The following is a 22,345-nucleotide window of genomic DNA, read 5'->3' as shown; positions in this document are numbered from 1 at the left end:
AGAGTTCACCAATGAATTTGACAAAGTCAAGGGTGCAAAATTAATACACAGAAATCAACTGCATTTCTATATACTAACAACAAAAAAACAGAAAGAGAAATTAGGAAACAATCCCATTTACCATTGCATCAAAAAGAATAAAATATTTAGGAATAAACCTACCTAAAGAGATAAAAGACCTGTACTCTGAAATCTATAGGATGATGATGAAAGAAATCAAAGATGGCACAAAAAGATGAAAAGACATTCCATGCTCTTGGATTGGAAGAATCAATATCATCAAAATGACTATACTACCCAAGGCAATCTACAGATTCAATGGAATCCCTAACAAAGTACCAAGGATGGTTTTCACAGAAATTGAACAAAATGTTTTAAAGTTTGTTTGGAAGCACAAAAGAGCCAGAATAGCCAAAGTCATACTGAGAAAAAAAAAATGGAGCTGGAGGAATCAGGCTCCCTGGCTTCAGATTATACTACAAAGCAACAGTCATCAAAACTGTATGGTACTAGCACAAAGAAAGGAACACAATACAAAGCCCAGAATTAAACCCATGCACCAACAGTTGACTAATCTATGACAAAGAAGGCAAGAATATACAATGGAGAAAAGACATCCCCTTCAATAAGGGGTGCTGGGAAAATAGGACAGCCACATGTAAAGGAATGAAATTAGAACACTTCCCAACACCATACACAAAAATAAACTCCAAATAGATTAAAGACCTAGATAGAAGACCGGACACTATAAAACTCTTAGAGGAAAATGTAGACCAAACACTCTCTGACATAAACCACAGCAATATCTTCTCAGATCCACTTCCTAGAGTAATGATGATAAAAACAAAAATAAACAAATGGGTATTAATTAAATTTAAAAGTTTCTGCACAGCAAAGGAAACCCTAAACAAAACAGAAAGACAACACACAGTATGGAAGAAAATATTTGCAAACTAAGTGACTGACAAGGGATTAATCCTCACAATACAAAAACACCTTCTATAGCTCAATACCAAAAAAACAACCCTGTCAAAAAATGGGCAGAAGATATAAACAGACAGTCCTCCAAAGAAGACATACAGATGGCCAAAAAACACATGAAAAGATGTTCAGTATCACTCGTTATTCCAGAAATGCAAATCAAAACCATGATGAGGTACACCAGCCAGAATGGTCATCATCAAAAAGTTGGCAAACAATAAATGCTGAAGAGGGTGTGGAGAAAAAGGAACCTTATTACACTGTTGATGGGAATGTAAACTGGTGCAACCACTGTGGAAAACAGTATAGAGATTCCTCAGAAAACTGAAAATAGAATTATCATTTAATCCAGCAATCCCACTCCTGGACATCTGTCCAGAGAAAACCATGACTCAAAAAGGTACATGTACTCCAATGTTCATGCACCACAGTATAGAATAGCCAAGACACGGAAACAGCCTAAATTTCCTTGGACAGAGGAGTGGATAAAGAAGATGTGGTACATACACATAATGTAATATTACTTGACCATTAAAAGGAAAGAAATAACAGCATTTTAGCAACTTGGATGGACCTAGAAATTATCATGCTAAGTGAAGTTAGCTAGACAGTGAGACAACCACATCAATTGCTATCACTTACATGTGGTATCTTAAAAAAGGACACAATGAATTTCTTTGCAGAACAGATACTGACTCACAAATTTTGAAAAACCTATGTTTTCCAAATCAGACGGGTTGGGGGGTGGGGAGATGTGCCTGGGCTTTGGGATGGAAATGGTATAAAATTGGGTTCTGATAACTGTTGTACAACAAAAAAGGAATAAAATTAATTGAGATAATTTTTCAAAATAAAAAATAAAAAAATATAAGCTTCCATCTCAGGAAGTCTGAAAAGGAACAACAAATAAATAAAAAAAAAAGGTAAAAGAAACAAGAAACGTAAAGATACAGGACATATGTCCCATAAAGAAAGAAATCTGTAATTTCATTGAAAATTCAATCAAAGTAAAAAACCAGTAGGAGTAAGAATCAATAAAAAGGTAAAAATATTAATTCTCCAAATAAGAGGTGCAGAAGGGCATAACTATACATTCTGTAGGTATTAAGATGGTTAAAAAATACATAGTAAAACAATTTTATGTCAATAAATGAGGCAAAAAATGAGAAGTAAATATTTCCCAAAAGAGCAAAATTTCATGAGACTGAAAAACATCTCTCATTCTTCAGGCTGGGAAAGGGAACATAGAGTAACTGAGAATCAAAGTTACCAGAAAACATTACTTCCAAGTTTGTGCAACAACAATAAAAAATATGCCATAATGATCTCATTTTTCAGTAATTCTTTTTTTATCAACCATGCACCCAAGCCTGAAATGCTGTTTCAACCTACGACAGGAAATACTCATTTGCTAAACTGTCACCATTTCAGGACAGTGTTCAGGCTCAGAGTAATCTCCGCCACTAATCTCCCCACACAAACAGCAACCAGTCCACAACCAAACCCTACAATCTCTGACCATACCCAGTATCCTTCAATAAGAATCTAAATATCTCAAAAAGCATGCACCTGGGAGTTCCCTCTGTGGCTCAGCAGGTTAGGAATATGAGAGCAGTGGATAGGGCTCCTGTGAGGCACAGGCTTCATCCCAAGCCTGGTTTTGTAGATTAAGGATCTGGCAGCAGCTGTAGCAAAAATTTGCAATACTTTGCTTATGGCAAAAAAAAAAAAAGAAAAGAGACATGTTCTCCATGTCCCTGATCTATCTCTGTTCCCAGTTAGGATCATTTGTGCCTTATTTTAGATTCCACATATAAGCCATATCATATGGTATTTGTCTTTCTCTTTCTGACATACTTCACTTAGTATGAGAATCACTAGTTCCATCCATGCTACTGCACCAGCATTATTCTGTCCTTTTTATAGCTGAGTAGTATTCCTTTGAATATATGTATAACATCTTCCTAATCCATTCCCCTGTCGAAGGACATCAAGGCTGTTTCCATGACTGTGGCCATGGTGAGCAGACTTGTGGTTGCCAAGGAAGAGCAGGTAGGGACTGGGATGGATGGAGAGTCTGGGGTTGGTGGATGAAAAGGGTGACATTTGGAATGGATGGGCAAGAGGGTCCTGCTGTTCAGCACAGGGAACTGGCTATGACTGGGTCAATTTGCTGTACAACAGAAATTGAAGAAAATGTGCAAATCAACTGTAAGTTAATTTTTTTAATTTTAGGAATTTTTTAAAAAGGTATGGACCTTCCCTCCACTATTGAGAGTCACGAGATGATTTTTGGAGAGCCCACCCTCGCTACACTGACCCAATAACCTTGAGTTTGTCAGACTATAGGTAGGTTTCTGGTGGTCTGTGGCTGTTTCAGCTTTAACACTGAGGTTTTATAGACATACAGTTAAGTTGTGAGTCAAAGATTAATCTCAGGGAGATTTAGGATAACAAACATCATAACTGAGGGTTTCCTAAGTCGACTCGAAAAATAAACGTTATTGGAGTCAAGACAGTAAAGGAAACTAGAGGTTAAATTGTCCGTGGAGATACTTAAATGGATAGAAGTTGTCCTTGCTGATGACAAAGGTAGAGATGGAGAGACGATGTGGGATGCAGGAGCGCAAGTCCTCAGGGCATGAGGAATAGCAGGGAGCTCAATGGGGCAGACAGCAGGGGCCGTAGCTGGAATGTCATGAACATCAAAAGTGAAGGATTGGGGACTGAGGAGGAAATAGAATATTTTGCAGAAGGTGACAGGGCTCCTTCCAACTCGGATGAATGTGTCTGGTGAGTGTTGATCAGAGACGACACATCCAGGCACTTTCTCCTATTTGTCTCAAGTTTGAAACACATCACTAACTCTGGATACCTTTTCCAGGTAATTATATCCTACCCCATTTAAATCTCATGACCAGCCTATGAGATACCAATCCTTAACTCCATTGTATGTATCATGAACCTGACTCTCCAAGAGGGTAAACTATTTTCCTGACCTCATATATCTCAAACTGAACTCAGGTCACCTGAATACAAAGGCCACACCTAATATTGCTCAGACTCTTTTTACAGGAAGGATCACTTTTCCAAAAGCCCCCATGGATCAGTGATTTGGGGAAGATCATACAACTAGGACCACTGAAAACATTAAATAAGGAAAACTAAAATACAAAGCATAAATACAACTTTTAAATTATTGAAGCCAATACACCTAAACCGACATTCTCAAAATTTGTAACAGTGCTTAAGAGCTCCTTCCAGTTTCTGTCTTTACTGCATACCAGACTGATGACAAACACTTTGAGAACCAGCACCCGTCCTTGGGACACCCTTTGAGTGACAGGGGACTGTGCTTCATGTCTGCTTCCTGACTCCTGCTACTCCATGGCTTTCCCCACTACCTGATGTCCTCAGTGAAAGGAACTCTTTTGTTTACACAGGTAAAATCAGAGCACAGACAACACTGACACTGGTCCCAAACTCCAGTCAACTTTCTAGTCCAAGAACTCTTTCTCCAAGTCTCTCGACAAAGTGTCCCTAAGGATCTTTGCAAATACACCTTTTGTTAGAACCTGGACCGTCCACTGAAGCCACATTAATGAGCCACAAGTCTACAAGCCATTTCTGCGGAACAAACTCAGGAACCCTCTTCTCACAGGGGAAGCAACAAAAGCCCAGGGGACTTGCCCTGTTCTATGAGAGTCTTCCTTCCCTCCCACCACACACAAACACACGCACCCTCACCCTGGCTGAAGGTCTGTAACTAACTGGGCTCCTGGAGGAAGGGCGACAGTCAGCATTTCACACTCTCAGCAGTTCAGTGCACAGCTACTTGTAAACATAGTGGGAAACATCTGCTCTATTAAGAGCTCTTCAGAATCCACATCAGCAGCTCTGGCTCTGAAAGGTGAGTCCAGTAGTCATGGGTCTTGTTTAAATAATTTAAAATTCGATGGATTCATTGAGAAATTAAAAGGAAACCAAACTCTCTCAACAAATTTCGTTCTTGACCCCTGTGGAACTGTGGCCTCAGCAAGGTTTGTACCACAGAAAAGTCCTTCTGGGCCCAGAAACCAGGCTGCTCAGGAGACCCCAGGGAAGTGTGGACGGTCTCAGCAGCCACAGTCACAGTGAAGCTTGTGTAGCCACAGCCGTGAACAGGAAATCAGAAAGCAATGACCTGGTTTGGATGAGGCACAGAGCCCTGTGTCCCCAGTCATCATCAAAAGGGACCCATCCCCTGAAGGAAAGGCTGGGGGAGAGTTAGAACCCCTGTGCCAGGTGGGGGGGCAAGAATGGGATGTCATGATGCAATGCGCTAGAAAGAACCAGGGTAACCAGTGGAGAGGAAGGGAGGGACCAGAAGCAGGTGTCATATTGTGCACTGACCATGAACACCAGACCCCAGAACTGAGACAGCATCAGGCACGGTACTCCCTGGCATCATTTGGATACTTGAAACAGCTCCTGGCATGTATTGAAAGAAAATTTCTATTATTCTCCTAAAACATTTTAAATCATTGAAAATCTATCAACACTTTATCTTCAAGAAAAATATTACAAAGTTTCTTAGCTCTGATGTGTATGAACAGACACCTCTGAGTATTTTATAGATATCATTTCTCTTAACCTGACAACAATGCTGCATTATAGGGACAATTATTCCCATTTTACAAATGGAAAGACATGTGAATGAGAGAGATTGAAGGGTCAGGGGCATGTGAAAACACTGGCCACTGGGACTCCCAGGATCTGCATCTTCTCTCTCCAGCCTCCGTGATGCTGTCACACAGACAGAAGCCCAGAGTGAAGGCACGGTTGGCCCTGCTGAACTCTGCTTGGGTCAGAGGGCAAAGAGCACACATGCTGCCCAGTATTTGGTCCCATTCCTCAGACCAGAGCTTGTTCATAGGCTGACCGGAGAATGGTGAGGGATCTGAAAGCTATGCCCCAGGTGGAATGCCCAAAGGATCTATGGGGGCTTACTTTTGGAAAAGGGAAGGCAGTAGGTGTGTGCAGGCTCTATTCATATATTTCAGTGTTTTGATGTAGAAAGGAGATGATTTGTGCCATTGAAGTCATGGGGGATGAAGTGCTATGACTAAATAGAAATTTGTCATGATAGAGCTAACACCCTTGGTAGTACGTTAGCCTGTCACTAGAGTAATTTAAGTGGCGTTCATGAAGATTAATCAAACAGATATGACACATTCTTTTTTTTTTTTTTTTTGGTTTCTTAAGGCCACAGCAATGCTCTATCCATGCCACGTTTGAGATCTATGCTGCAGTGCATGGCAATGCCTGATCCCTTAACCAACTGGGCAAGGACAGGCATCAAATCTGCATCCTCATGGATACCAGTTGTGTTTGTTAACCGCTGAGCTATGATGGGAACACTGAGAGATGCTGAAGCTCCATGAATAACATAGTAAGTATCCGAGCATATATTCCACCCAGCATTTCAGTTATCAAGGCTATTAAGAAAGTGGGAAATATTTTAGATACTTTTTAGTGAAACTGTAAATGACTAAAAGTAATATATACAGAAATTTAAAATGTAAATACTATTTGTATATGCCACAAAATTAAAATGAATAAAAATGATTGTTACTGTTAAAAATTTATGCTGAATCTTTCCTTAGGTGTTAATACTACATAAAAAGTTCTGTTTCAATGTGTTCAAATAGGATTTATAAATCTGTAGGAATTGATTATAAATTTATAAATCTGTAGGAATTGATAGCTAGCAGAAGCTAATGTAAAGGACAAACAAAAGTGCGTAAGCGAAAAATTTCAGATCGCTAAAATTAATCTCGTTTTTTTATTTTAAAATATTTGCAAGTCTGTAACATTATGTCCATAATTCTGTTTCTCATTCTGATAAATAGTTTCTTTATAACGCCTACTGAATTTTTAGTATACCCTGAAACTGTTGCTTTGGACTGCAGTAATTACTCTGGGTAGTCCCTTATAATTTATCACATACTCTGACTTATCATATACTCTAATTTATCATATACTCTGTTTGAAAACACAGGAACATTGCCTCTGTCACACAAAATGGCAAAAACTAGAAGCGGTGCTAATCTCTTTAGTGAAACTGTAACCAAGAACTCACCAAAACCGTGAACACGGGGCACAATGGTTGTGTATTTTCACCATGACAACTCATGGGGATTCACTCACGTTAGAGCATGGAATGCAATTCTTAAAATACCTAGCAAAGGGATTATTTTTAAAATATACCACGGAATTCCCATGGTGGTGCAGTGGGGGGCTAAGAATCTGGCAGCAGTGGCTTGGGTGGTGGTGGAGGTCCAGGTTTGACCCCCAGCCTGGTGCAGTCAGTTAAAAAATCTGGTGGTGCTGCTGCTGTAGCCTGGGTCACAGCTGTGGCTCAGATTCAGTCCCTGGCCTGGGAACCTCCATTTGCCATGGGTGCAGCCATTAAAAAAAGTCATATTTTTGGAATGTTCTTCTCCATATCCCTTATCCTTTTTGTGGGATTAATCATTCTGATTAGCAAAAAGTTGTGAACAGTTGCATGCCCAAAATTAGTGGGTGATTAACATCCAGGGACTCAATGCATTATCACGAAGATCTCGGAAAATGTGCTTGTGGGGAATCGTGTGATAAATTTCTTATTGAAATGTAAAGAAAAATAGCTATATTAAAATATTATCTACAATGTTATAAAAGCTCAATTAAAATAGATAAAAGGGGAAACTTCAAAAAATAAATGCCAAACTTCTAATACTTGACTCATGTGTCTGTAGCCAGACTTGAGAGGAATATTTTGAATTTTCCACCATATTTACTTACATGAATATACAATTTTTCATTCCAAACAACCTAAGCCATTAATTTACTCATCCTGCAATTATGCAATTTCCATACACTAATGAAAAGTTCACCATCTTTCTCCTCTGAAAGACCTGGATTCTCTGGACAGGGAAGCTAAATTGTTTTCATTTTGTGTTCCCCACAGCATCCTTATCACACTAATCAGAAACAAAATGACCTCATAAGCCTTCTCAGCATATTTTATATCCAAACACAGGTTATGTCTTACACAGGGACAGAACACACACTGACAGAGGAGAGTGCTTATAAATTGGGGACAGTGTACTGTTAACAACCAAAAAACACACAAAATGAAACACAACCTAGTGCAAAGAATGGGAATCTAGGCATCTTCAAGGCACGATGTCAAGCCACGGGAAAGTGTTCTGCTAACCCTTGGAAGTCAGAGAAGACTTTGGAGAGAGAGGACCTTGAACAAGGAGTGGAGGTCACCCAGAGTACTGAGAGGATGGGAGCTCTTCAAGGGGGAGAAAAAGCAGCGAAGGCCAAAGAGCAGAGCGCATGGGGGAACTCGTGTACATGGGGGCACTGTAAATAGCTCAGGAAGGTTGGGTCAGTGCAGGGGTAGGATGGGACCATCCCAAGGGACAAGCAACGTGTCACAGGCAGGAGGGACCTCAGAATGTGTGCACTGTGCTGCACTCAACAGGTTAGGCTGGAGAAAGTGCTGAAAGTTATAAAACAAGCTCCTCAGTATCACCTGCTCTTTTTTGTTTATTTATTTCTTTAATTCATTTGTCTTTTTACAGTCCCACCCACGGCACATGGAGATTCCCAAGCTAGGGGTCCAATCAGAGCTCTAGCCACCAGCCCGTGTAGCAGCCACAGCCATGCCAGATCGTTAATCCACTGAGCATTGCCCGGGATCAAACCAGCAACTTCATGGTGCTTAGTCAGATTCATTTCCACTGCACCACAGCAGGAACTACTCACTTGCTCTTTAATTTGGGGATGGACCACTTTGGGAGATTTACTGCATATTTTAAGGCATAAGAATCATGCAGGGAGGCAAAGAGACAAACTAAAGTGGAATAATGACCAGGGCTTCAATTAAAGAAAGCATATCTGGAATGGAACTGTTACCATGTAATGAAATTGGGAGATAAACTGCAGATAATGCCAATGGGATTTATTAGATGTGGTTCACTAGAGGAAGAAGGCTTAGATCACGCCCACGTTTCAGACACAAGAGATTGGGTGGATTTGGTGTCACTCCACAGATACAGCACATGGGAAGAGTGATCCAAGGAAAGGATGGTTTGATATTTGGGGGCATTTGTGGGATTTGCATCTGGAGACTTCCAGAAGGAAAGTGAAACAATAGATCTGGACCTGGTGAGAGAGATTTGCCTAGAAGGTAAGGTTGGAGTGGTGTTTTAAAATAGATATTATTCAGGAGTTCCTGCCATGGTGCAGTGGTTAACGAATCTGACTAGGAACCATGAGGTTGCGGGTTCGGTCCCTGCCCTTGCTCAGTGGGTTAATGATCCGGCGTTGCCATGAGCTGTGGTGTAGGTTGCAGATGCCACTCAGATCTGGCATTGCTGTGGCTCAGGTGTAGGCCGGTGGCTACAGCTCCGATTTGACCCCTAGCCTGGGACCCTCCATATGCCACAGGAGCGGCCCAAGAAATAGCTAAAAAGACAGAAAAAAAATAGATAATATTCAACGAATACAATACAATAGAGATCAAGATGAGTGCAGCTGACTCATAATTTTTTGATGCAACAAAGAGAAATGAAACAAAACCATCTAGATCATCATAATTTACAGGCTGGACAGGGAACAAACAACTGTGAACAAGTATAAGGAATGACCAAGGACAACTGGAAATGTACAGAATGACACTATTTTTAATAAAGGAATATTCCCATTTCCCTCAACAGGAACAACCCACAGGAGAGATGGAGGCTGGAAACCACAGCAGTGTGACAGAGTTCATCCTTTTGGGGCTCACGGAGGATCCTGTGCTTGGTGTCATCTGCTTTGTGATATTTCTAGGCATCTATGTTGTCACCTTAGTAGGCAATGTCAGCATAATTCTTTTAATAAAAAGCTGTCCCCAGCTTCACACCCCCATGTACCTCTTCCTTGGCCATTTGGCTTCTGTAGACAGTGGATTTTCCACATCAGTCACACCAGTGATGCTTATAGGCTTCCTTAGACATGGAGTGGCCATCACAACCACTGGCTGTGAGGCCCAGCTCTTTTCGGTGATCCTGTTTGGGACAACTGATTGCTTCCTCTTGGCTGCCATGGCCTATGACCGCTATGTGGCCATCAGCTTGCCCCTGGTCTATTCCACCCACATGTCCCCAAGAGTCTGTGTCCTCTTACTGGGGGCTTCCTATCTGGGTGGGTGTGTGAATGCTTGGACATTTACTAGTTGCTTGTTGAGTCTGTCTTTCTGTGGACCAAATCAGATAGACCACTATTTCTCTGATTTCACCTCTTTGGTGAAACTTTCCTGCTCAGATGTCTCTGTTGTTGAAATTCTCCCTTCCATCTCCTCTGGGTCCATCCTTGGGATCACAGGAATGGTCATAGTTCTCTCTTACATCTGCATCCTCATCACTGTCCTGAAGATGCCCTCCACTGAAGGAAGACACAAGGCCTTCTCCACCTGCACCTCCCATCTCACGGCCGTTACGCTCTACTACGGAACTATTACCTTCATTTATGTGATGCCCAAGTCCAGCTACTCCACTGACCAGAACAAGGTGGTCTCTGTGTTCTACAGTGTGGTGATCCCCATGCTGAACCCCCTCATCTACAGCCTCCGGAACAGAGATGTAAAGGAGGCCCTGAGGAAGACCACTCTCAGAGTATCTCAGTAGGACTCTTTCTTAGCCTTTCAAGTGACCTGTAAACTGTTCTTCTTTTTTGCTTCATTCTACCAGTATCACACTACTGTGGGCTACCAAATGCTGCAGGCTGAGTCCTTAAAGTGAAATCACACTTCTAACCCTCTCGCTCATACTCCTGTAAACTGTTTGGGACACATGTTACAAACAGAAATAATGATAGCAATAATTGTCACCATCGTGTATCAACACCTGTGGGTGCCTAGGACTTTTTCTTTCATTTCTTTAGCAAACAATAGTGTGTAGCCAACCCTGCTCTAAGCACAATGGGATAGGAACTGGTTGCTTTCTCCCCAAAATCCGAAGAAGTCGTACTACCACTTCTCTTTTGCTCCTGAATCACCTGGGGGCACACAGACATGTAGATATCCAAAATCAGGCAGCTAGGAAGCTGGGGGAACAAGGTCTGAATCCAGAATGTCTGGGTCCAAACCACAAGGCCTCTTCATTTAGTTTTCACAGCAACCTCATGATGCTGGTATTATTAATTCACCTCCATTCACAGATGAGATTACTGCAAGAGTCTTGGAGAGCCAATAGTCTGTCTGGAGGCCGATGGACTCAAGTCCTCTGATTCCCTGCTCTTGCTCTACACTATAAGACTCGGTCAGGCCAATGACTTCAGCCCCGTTACTGATCTAGTGGATGTGACCAGGAGAAGCAAGCCTAAACTGTCCCTGTGGCTTTGTCTTTGGAACAAACTCTTCCCCCAACAAGGTCGAGGATGTCAAGAGCCCAAAACAAGGGTGAGAATGGGAAAACGGGATTGATTCCCATCCACAGGAAATCAGATCTGGACTCCACAATCATATGAATTGCCTGAAATCATATCCAAATTTAAGCACACGTTAAAAGTAAACTCATTTTTGGTGTAATTGCAACTTCCTTATTTGTAGAGATTAAAAAGTGGATCTTTTCATTCTAAGCATTGTAATTTTATTAATTTATTTTTTATTGTTATTTCCCCCAACACACTTTTTTTTCCCACTGTACAGTATGGGAACCCAGCTCCACATCCACGTATACGTACATTGTTTCTCCCATTGTCGTGCTGCATTTTAAGTAAATTAATGTCTTAACTCAACCATCGTTCCATAAGCTAGATTTATAAAGAAATCAATATACACACAAAAACCAGAACCATAGTCAAAGATTGTACTAAATGTATTTCTGGCATTGCAATAGTCCCTTTTTGTATCATCACCATAGACTTGAATCGTGAGGACACAGTTTTTGCAGTATTAGAACTCTTAACAAAGGCAACTTTAAGCATGTGAAAACAAGACTTAGATCATAAAAGTTCTTCTCTCAGCATAGTGCAGTGAGAGAAGTGAGGCATGAAAAACACACTGTGAAATGTAACAAAATGGAAAATATTTATAATCTACTACCAAATAAAAAGTAGAGTATATATCATATTATTGCAAAATTGAAGTCGAACATATATAACAAACATGAAAAAGCACGACAGACAATTTAATGCACAGGAAATGATTCAATAGAGGGCAATGGAGCCATTATTCTCCATTCACAACATTATTTACAGAATCTGGGTGGTATGTTTGCCCCTTGTACCAACCTACTGGAAAACAAACCATCCTAAACATCTGAACATCAACTTGATGCTCTCTTTTAATACAACTGGGACACTAACTGCATGGAGGTATGGCCAGAACTCACAGGCTTCAGAGCGCCATTCCAAAACACTGCCCTCCCTTCAGACATGCATGCAAGTAAGGATTCCCCAGGGACCCACACTTCTGCCCAACATGGCTACAAAGTCAGGGCTTCCAATAACCTTCTCCCAGGTTTGAAAATTTGCTAGAATGGCTCACAGAACTCAAAGAAATATTCACTTACACTTACCAGTTTATCACAAGAGATGTTGTAAAAGACAAATGAGCAGCCACATGCAGAGACACACAGCACCAGGTCTGGGGGCTTCCTAGGGCAGGAGCTTCTATCACCATGAAGCTGGAGAGCACCACCCTCCTGGTACATGGATCTGCTCACCGACCTGGACCCTCTCCTCTCCATAGCTTAGCATTTGTATGGAGGATAGGGATCAATATTTAGTCAGTTTCAAGCTCCACCATTCTCCCTGAAGAATCGGAAGTGGAAATAAAGGTACAAACTTGTAATCACGGTTTGCCATTTTTGATGCACAGACCCCGGCTTGAAGCTGTCCTGGATCCTACCAAGAGCTCTCAGAACAGAAGACACCCAAGAAATTCTAAAGGATTTAGGAGTCCTGTATCAGCAACCATGGTCCAAGACCAAATAATAGAATAAGGGGTGAGGAGCATCTACTACTCCTGTCATCCAGGGAATTACAAGGGTTATAGGAGCCCTCTGTCAGAGAACAAAGATGTATTTACATTGTGTAAAAGCTCACTAACTAATGTGCTGTTATGGACCCCGCACAGCAAAATGATCATCAAAGAACAAATCTATTGGAACAGTACTAGAATCCCATTCGGTCATTAATAACTACTCAATCCATCACCATGTCACATGAATGTGTCCTCCAAGATGAAGCTATTCCAGTTGGCAGGCTTCCAGTTGACCTTGTCAGCTTCTAAAGGCAGGAATGGTCTTGGCAACACATGACTTCGTGCTTTCATGCAAATGATAGAATTGAGCCAAGAGACAGAATCATCACTTGCTTTGAGCCTCTTTCCAGATGTCACTCCAACACTGGATTTGTGGCACACAGCACTGGTGACTGTCCTGTAAAATTTCCAGGTGCATCCTGACTCCCATGACTTCCTGGAACTTAGGTATGGGAACTCTGCGTTCTGAATACCAAGACTAGCTTTCTCTGGATGTGGGGACCCATAACTCAGAGGTCAGAGTCTTCCCAGATCTCCTGTGTCTCACCTCAGGTCCATTTGAACATCAATAATGGAGAGTTGATTCAAGTCAAAGATCAGTGACAGACATTAATGCCCAAATCTGTTCAGACTGACATCTACCCCTTGGCACGTTCATGAGTAATTCAGGCAGAAGGTGGAACAGGGGCCTCAAACACTGATCATTCCTGCCAGTGTGAACTCAAAGCCCAAGATGAATATTTGATCAGTTCCTTTATGTACTGTTACCCACGGATGTGGGACAGTCATCCATCTATTAATTTAAAAAGGACTGGTGGAGACTTTTTGAAATTCTAGGAACCACTAGGCAATGGATTTATGTTGATAAATGGAACAGAGATATACTGAGGAAAAGAACTGAGTTTCCAAGCAGTTCTATTTTGGTGGGGAAACTCTAGGGAATTTAAACAATATAAACACAGAACGTATAGGTGTTGGAAGAGACAAGTGAACTGGGTTGATATGACTTATAAAGGGTAACTCTGGTGGTGTTGGTGGATTTTCCATAAAGAGTGTGACCGAGGAAGGCCACCTGGAGGATGTGACAGTTGAGTAGAAAGTTGAAAGGTAAGAATGACCCATCAATATGGAGAGTGCGGGTGGGGAGGGGGTGCTAAACAGACAACTGCAAGGGCAAGGACCCTGATATTCTCCAAAAATAAAGAGACCATGGGAAACCAGGAGGAGAGGTGTACACAGAAAGGATTGATTATGGGGAGGAGCTTCATCAGCCATGTAACAGTGAATTTTACTCCAAAAAGTATGAGAATACACCAAATGGTTTCAAAATAGTTCTAACCTAATCTAATATTTTTTAAGACCTCTGGTTGTTATATGGAAAATGGATTATGAAAAGTTAGAGGAGTCTCTGACATAAACCATACAAATGTTTTCTTAGGTCAGGCACCCAAGGCATTAGCAATAAAAATAACAACAAACAAATGGGACCTAATCAAACTCACTAGTTTTGCCCAGCAAATGAAAACATAAAATACCAAAAAGACCACCTATGGAATTGGAGAAAATAATTGCAAATGATGCAACTGACAAGGGCTTCATCTCCAAGATATACAAACAACTCAACAACAACAACAACAACAACAAAAAACAAGCAATCCAATTGAAAAATAGGCAGAAGACCTAAATAGACATTTCTCCAAAGCAGACTCACAGATTCCCAGTAGGCACATGCAAACATGCTCAACATCACTAATTATTAGAGAAATAAAAAACTGCAGTGAGGTACCACCTCATACCAGTCAGAATAGCCATCAGTAATGAGTCTACAAAAAACAAATACCGGAGAGGTTATGGAGAAAAGGAAGCCATCCCACACTTCCGGTGAGAATGTAAATTGCGACAACCACTACGGAAAACAGTAAGGAGGTTCCTCAGAAAGCTAAATCTACAACTATAATATGACCCAGCAACAGAACTATGCTCAATAGCCAAGACTTGGGAATAGCCTAAATAGCTATTGACAGACGAATGGATTAAAAAGACAGGGTATAGGAGTTCCCGTCGTGGCTCAGTGGTTAACGAATCCGACTAAGAACCATGAGGTTGCGGGTTCAATCCCTGGCATTGCTCAGTGGATGAAGGATCCGGCGTTGCTGTGAGCTGTGGTGTAGGTTGCAGACACAGCTCAGATCCTGCATTGCTGTGGCTGTGGTGTAGGCTGGCGGCTACAGCTCCAATTCGACCCCTAGCCTGGGAACCTCCATATGCCGTGGGAGCAGCCCAAGAAATGGCCAAAAGACAAAAAAAAAATTTTAAAAAAGAAGACAGGGTATATATACACAATGGAAAACTACTCAGACATAAAAAAGAACAAAATGATGCCATTTGCAGCAACACGGATGCAACTAGAGATTGTCATACTGAGAGAAGCAAGTCAGAGAGACAAGTACAATATATTACTTACATGTGGAATTTAAAATATGGCACAATGAACCTATTTACAAAGCAGACATAGAGAACAGACTTGTTGGTGGCAAGGGGAAGGGAAAGGGGGAAGGGTGAGCAGGGAATTTGGAGTTGGTAGATGCTAACTATTACATTTAGAATGGATGCACAATGAGGTCCTACTGTGCAACGCAGGGAATTAAATCCAGTCTCTTGGGATAGATAGACCATAATGGGAGATAATATAAGAAAAAGAAGGTATATACATGTATGACTGGGTCAGTATGCTGTACAGCAGGAATTGGTAAAACATTGTAAATCAAACATACTTAAGCAAAAAAAAAAAAAGAAAATTTTAAATAAAATTTAAAAATTATTTTTTAAAATGTAGTGACGTAAAGAGTCAAAGTGTAAGATGGTGGTGCTCTCAGCTATGGCAGTTGCTCTGTAGTTAGAGAGATATTCACCTACTCAAGATACAGTTCAGGTAAGGGCCACACGTGCCGAAGGATTATTGTGGGATATTAAAAATAAAAGAAGAAATTGAGGAGACCTCAGAAATTTTGGCATTAGATTATTCAGTGAAAGTGAATAGGATGTTGGGTATTAGCTGAAGAAAAGGGATACACAGATTATCTATGTCTGCATAAGAAGTCACTCAAACAACCTATTGCCTTTGGAATGGATTAGCAATGAGATCCTGCTGTGTAGCACTGGGAACTATGTCTAGTCACTTACAATGGTGTTGCAGAAACTGCAAAAACCGTGGCAATGGAAGGAAACAAACAGCACTCAGAGATATGGAAAAGCAAGGTTTATTCAGCACCTGTGTGGGCTCAGAGGAGTCACCTCCAGAGTCTGGGCACCAGGTCTTTGTTCTTAGTAACTTTTATACACTATGAGATCTAGATTTTCCCATGTAAGCATCCCAGACCTCCCCCATCCCCAAGCAGACAGTGTTCCTCCCTAAGAAACTGAGCAAGCAAGGTTACAGGGGCGGAACTGATAAGCAATGCTGGGTACATGATTAGCAGGGCTGCTGGCTTGGACAGAGAGCACACAGTTGTTACATTATTACAAGAAGGGTGGCATAGTGATGAGCACAGCTGGAAAGGCTTGCAGCTGCCTTCTTAGCCAAGGGGGGGAGGGTTGTTCTTTAGTTAAAACTCCATTTCACTCCCCCCTCTTGATGTTCAGGGTGTGTCTGCACCCTTTACAGATCATCATCAGTCATAACTCTTTGGTAGCCTCTGATAAGTAGCAGGTGGGAGGCTGTTTTTCCTTCAACCATGGTTTTTATAAAACCTTTTATAATATTTATCAGGAGAGGTACAAGGCAGGGAACAAATAGGCACCCTGCAAGTATAACCATGATTATTCCAACCATTGTCTTTAATTCCTCCCAACCAAGAGAACCATTTACCAAAGAGACGGTCTGCATCCCATCCTTTCCAAGCTTGTACAGGTACATGGGCAAGTTTAGTCATGCAGTCAGCAATTTCTTCTACCACCTTTCCGGTGTCATCTATTTGTAGACAGCAATTACTTAAGTTAAATTTTCCACAAACCCCTCCTTCAGAAGCAAGTAAATAATCCAAGGCCAAGCGATTTTGGTGGATTGCACTGTGTATTTTAGTTTGTTGTTGGGCCAATATAGTCAAGGCCCTTGCAGTGTCATTTGTTATAAGTTCCAAAACCACCTGTAGTCTGATGATGCGGTTCAGCATATAGACAGGGGTGCGATATTCCCAAGAGCCATCCTCTGCCCAGGTGGCAGGCCCATAATATTGAATTATTCTTTCTGGGGGCCATTCATCATCTTTCCACTCTCCAATTTGGAGAGCCCTCTGGTCTCTCTTGGCACCCTGTGCCCTATATATAGGAACTCCCAGTTGCTCCCCTAGTGACAGCGGGAGCAGGAAGAAGGAAGGTCTGATTGTTCCCAGTACACATGCCCCAGCCCAATTGGGGGGGGGGAGAATGGAATGGGCCATTTTTCCACAAATCCAATATAATCCCTTTGGTGCCCACCATTGGATATTAGCAGTGATATCTTCCCATGCCTGTCAGAGGTGGGAAAAATTGGACAGGGGATTAGGCTTGGGCTCTGAGAGGTTGGAGGATGACCACCATTGAGTATTTTGGGCAGTCAGATTATACCTTAGGCCTAAACATGTTAGGCTTCCAACTGAAACATTAAACCGTCCTCCCCGCCTCACAAGACAATTTCTCACTATAATAGCAGTTCTGAGGAGCTATACCCCATTGGTGAGTTGGGGGTATGCAGTCTCATTATGAGGCTCTAATGGGTCCCGTTCTCTGGCTTGCCAAGGCCAGTGGTCTCCTGTGTTCATTCCCCCACATATGTAACAAGAGGAGACCTTGAGAGTTTGTGCAATAGTTTCTGCCAGGGCTAAGAACAAGTTCTTGGTTGTGGCTGGAATGGGAGGTGGGGTGTTTTTTTATCTCTTCATAAAAGGAATGAAAGACCCTGTGAGAGGCAGATTGGAGCACAAACATGATTCTCTGAAATGTAGCACAGCTCCAGGGTCTAGGCCTCTTCCGTCAATGCAAATGCTTATTTTGAAACCCTCCTTCCATTTGGGTTCACAGGCAGCTGATTCCTTAAGCTTCAGCTGTGCATTGACCGACCAGCTTCCAGTGTGGTCAGGGCAGGGCTTTGAGATCGTTGTCTCCTTCTCTGTATTGTCAGGCAAAGAGGTCTTTCTGGATCAAGGGCAGTCTCCCACTCTCCACAGTCGTCAGCTGGGCCAGCCAGTTTAACTCTGGAATGATGGATCCAAGCATATAGTCCTGTTTCTTTAAGAGCAGTGGGAGTGGCTAGAATTACAGCATAGGGGCCCTTCCATACCGGCCTCAAAGAATCCTTTTTCCAATCCTTTATCCACACCTGGTCCCCCCACCTTGTGGGGGTGTACTGTTATACCTAAGGGCACAGGTATTCTGTCTGTGACCCATTTATGTATCTGAGAAATAGTGAGCCCCAGTCCTTATAATTGTTTATGTAATTCCAAGTCTCCCAACTCCCCAGTGTTTGCTTTTAAACTGATTAGTGGAGGTGGCCTCCCATATAAGATTTCAAATGGTGAGAATCCTATTCCCGCTCGGGGTGAGCATCTCACTTTTAGGAGGGCCACCAGCAACATGTCTACCCAGGGCAAGCCAGTTTCCTGACATAACTTTGCCAGGGTCTGTTTAAGGGTTTGGTTCATGCATTCTACTTTCCCTGAACTTTGAGGGCGATAAGCAGAATGTAGTTTCCATTGGATCTGTAAAGCTTTTGCCACCTGTTGTACTGTTTCGGCCACAAATGCCAGTCCATTATCTGACCTGATGGTCAGAGGCATTCCATATCTGGGAATAATGTCTCTCAGGAGTGCCTTGGTTACTTCCCTTGCCTTTTCAGTTCGGGTAGGGAAGGCCTCTACCCAATCTGAAAAAGTACAGATAAAAACTAGTAAATATTTGTACCCCTTACTAGGGGTGACCCTTACTAGGGAAGTCCACTTCCATATCCTCAAATGGGGACAGACCACAGTGTTGTGCCCCAGCTGGTCTGTGGGGCACCTGGCGGGCATTATTCTGCAAACAGGTTATGCATCTTTGGGAGAAAAAGGAGCAGAGTGCAGGAAGACGAGCAATGAGATAGTACCGGCCCAGTAGGGTCTCTAAGGCAGTTTTGCCCATGTGGGTTAGCTCATGTTCTTGGTGGACTAGTTTGTAGGCCAGCTGTTTTGGAACATAAACTCGGTTGTCCCGTGTGACCCACCACCCCGTCTTAGTTTTAGTTCCTCCTTTTTTCCTTATTCATTTTTTTTTTTTCCTCTGGAGAATATCTGGAGACAGCTGGCACTTCTGGGGCCAGCAAGACCTTAGGTTTGTCTGGCTGTTGTCCCCAGGCTGCCTGTCTGGCAGCTGCATCAACACTACGGTTTCCTTTTGTCACTGGGTCATCTCCCTTTTGGTGGCCTTTACAGTGGTTAACTGCAACTTCTTTAGGTTCCCATACTGCCTCTAGGAGCTTTAAGATTTCAGCCTGGTTTTTAATCCCTTTTCCTTTGGCAGTGAGGAGTCTTCTTTCTTTATATAAGGCTCCGTGAACATGCAAAGTTGCAAAGACATATCGTGAGTCAGTATAGATATTAACTCACTGGTCTCAACTGAGTTCCAGTGCTCTGATTAAGGCCCATAATTCTGCTCTCTGTGCTGACTAGCCTTGAGGAAGCACCTCTGCTTCTATCACTTTTAAGTCAGATACCACAGCATATCCTGCCATCCTTTTTCTATCCTCCAAAAAGCTGCTGCCATCAGTATATAAACCAGGTCAGGATTTTGGAGTGGTTTATCAGTCAAGTCAGGCCTGCTGGAAAGCACCTCATCTAGTACCTCCAGGCAGTTATGGTCTGGGGACCCCACTTCATCTGGCAGAAAAGTAGCTGGGTTCAGAGTTCGTACAACCTCCAGTTTTACCCATGGATTTTCACATAGTAACCCTTGATAAATTGAGTCATTCGTGCATGTGTGAGCCAATGGTGGCCCCTGGTATCCATTAGGCTTTACAACTGAGTGTGGGACTTTAACATTGAGGTTTTGTCCCAGAGTCAACTTGTCAGCCTCTCTCACCAACAAGGTGGTAGCTGCCAGCGCTCAGAGACAGGGAGGCCATCCAGCTGCAACTGAGTCAATTTGTTTAGACAGATATGCCACTGGCCTCTGCAAAGGCCCAAATTCTTGAGTTAAGACTCCCAAAGCCATTCCATTTTTCTCATGAACAAAAAGGTTAAATCCTCTGGTTACATCAGGAAGTCCCAAGGCTGGAGCCTCAGTGAGTTTGGTTTTGATTGTCTGAAATGCTGTCTCCTGGCTTGGTCCCCATTCAAGGGGAGCCTTTTCTTCCCCTTTTAGAGCCTCATACAGAGGCCTGGCCAGATCTGAAAACCCGGGGATCCATATCCAGCAGAATCCTGCTGCCCCTTAGGAACTCACGAACATTCCGGCGGGTGGTAGGGACAGGAATGGCACAAACTGCCTTTCTTTCAGTGCCCAGCATTCGTTGGCCCTGCATGATGTTAAAGCCCAGATACTTGACTTGTTTTTTACAGATTTGTGCCTTTTTCTTTGATACCTGATACCATGCCTCCGTCAGAAGGGAAAGGAGAGCTCTTGTTTCCTCTAGGCACTGAGCCTCCGTGGTGCCAGCCAGTAAGAGGTTGTCAACATATTGTAGTAAAACACAGCTCAATTTTTGTCCAGGAAATTCAGCCATGTCAGCGGCTAGGGTTAGGGACGGCCAGGTGTAATGTGACTTTTGCTTCATTTATGGCTCTCAGGTCCTGAACTGGGCAGTAGTCTTGTGTTCCCGGTTTTTTTACGAGCAGTAAAGGGGTGTTCCAAGGGGACTGACATTTATTAACAGTCCATGCTGAAGCAGCCTATCCAGGTGAACCTGGATTCCCAGTCGAGCTTCTCTGGAAATTGAGTATTGTCGTAGCTTTACCCCCTGAGCTTCAGGTTTTAGATCAATCAAGACAGGAGCATGGCATTTTGCCAGTCCTGGTGGATTTCCTTCAGCCCAAACCAATGGGTATTTAGTCTCTAGTTCTGGGGAAATGTCCCCATCTCTGAAGGGGAAGAGTACAAGCACCATTCCTCTTCCCTTTTTACAGCAAGAGCCATGATTAAAGGAGAGGGGGGTTCTGTCAATTTGAGTTGGGCTGATCCATCAGTAGAAAAGGAAATTTGTGCCTCCATTTTAGCCAGCAGGTCTCTTCCCATCAGGGGGACTGGGCAGTCAGGCAGGTAAAGAAATTCATGTCTTACTTCATGGCCTCCTAACCAACATCGTTGAGGACCACAGAAGGGCCTGTGGGTTTGGTTACCTGTGGCCCCAACGATGGTGGTTTCTTTCCCCAAGAGGGGAGCTACAGCTTGTGTAACCACAGAAAGTTCAGCACCTGTGTCAACCATAAAGTCTATGGGGTGGCCCCCTACTTGAATTCTGACCATAGGCTCTCGGGGGCCCAGTTGGAGAGAGCCTGGTCCCCGCTAATCAGACTCAGCTAGGCCAATCAGATTGGGGCTGAATGGTTCAGATCGGTACCAGCTAGGTGGGGCCTTGGTCTTTTTCTCAGGATGGTCGGGGCATTCATTTTTCCAATGTCCCTTTTCTTTGCAGTAAGCGCATTGGTCATGTTCCAGGGGACTCCTTTTCCCTGGCCTTGGGCCTTGTCCCCTACGGGGTGGTCCCACTGGGGGCACCGGTTTTGACAGGGTGGCTGCCATAAGAGTCACTTTTTGTTTTATTCTCTTTTCTGCATCACGGCGGGCCACCTGGTCTCGGTTAATAAAAACCTTGTTAATTTCCAACAGTTTAGCAGCATTCTCTCCTGCAAATCCTTCTAATTTCTGTAGCTTTTTAAATATATCTGATTGGGCTTGTCCCACAAAGGCAGCATTTATCATCTGTTGGTTCTCAGGGGCCTTGGGATCAAAAGGGGTGTAGATTCGGAAAGGCTCACATAGTCTCTCATAGAGTTTGCCTGGGCTTTTATTTGGCTCTTGTAGTATCTCACTGATCTTAGCTATATTAGTGGGCCTTTTAGCCCCAGCTTTTGCCCCCTGTAGGAAGGCCTGCCAGTACCTCTCTAGGTTACATTTCCCTTCTTCAATGTCATAGTCCCGGTGGGGGTTTTCTTATGGGAAGGCTTCCCTCATCCAGTTTGCCAAATCTGCTCAATGCTCCGTATTGGCCTAAAGCCATTTTGGGGCTTCTGTTACAATTCGCCAGCGCTCTTCAGTGTCAAACAGAGTAAAAAGGAGTTGCCGGCAGTCTAT

The 22,345-nt window shown here is 42.9% G+C and overlaps 1 protein-coding gene across 1 annotated transcript; it reads left to right on the top strand.

Annotated features, from left to right (window-relative positions):
- The first annotated feature begins 9,752 nt into the window (after positions 1-9,752).
- On the top strand, positions 9,753-10,685 carry LOC110258631 (olfactory receptor 491-like). Its single transcript, XM_021081927.1, has one exon. The coding sequence runs from the start codon at positions 9,753-9,755 to the stop codon at positions 10,683-10,685; it is 933 nt and encodes a 310-aa protein (XP_020937586.1).
- Positions 10,686-22,345: the final 11,660 nt, after the last annotated feature.

The sequence above is a fragment of the Sus scrofa genome, unplaced genomic scaffold (genome assembly GCF_000003025.6).
Source record: "Sus scrofa isolate TJ Tabasco breed Duroc unplaced genomic scaffold, Sscrofa11.1 Contig2593, whole genome shotgun sequence".
NCBI lineage: Eukaryota > Metazoa > Chordata > Mammalia > Artiodactyla > Suidae > Sus > Sus scrofa.
The sequence above is the reverse complement of the archived record's forward strand: the minus strand, read 5'-3'. Positions and strand labels throughout refer to the sequence as shown.

Coding starts and splice junctions, on each gene's coding strand:
- LOC110258631 (XM_021081927.1), top strand. CDS start 9,753: ATGGAGGCTGGAAACCACAGCAGTGTGACAGAGTTCATCCTTTTGGGG.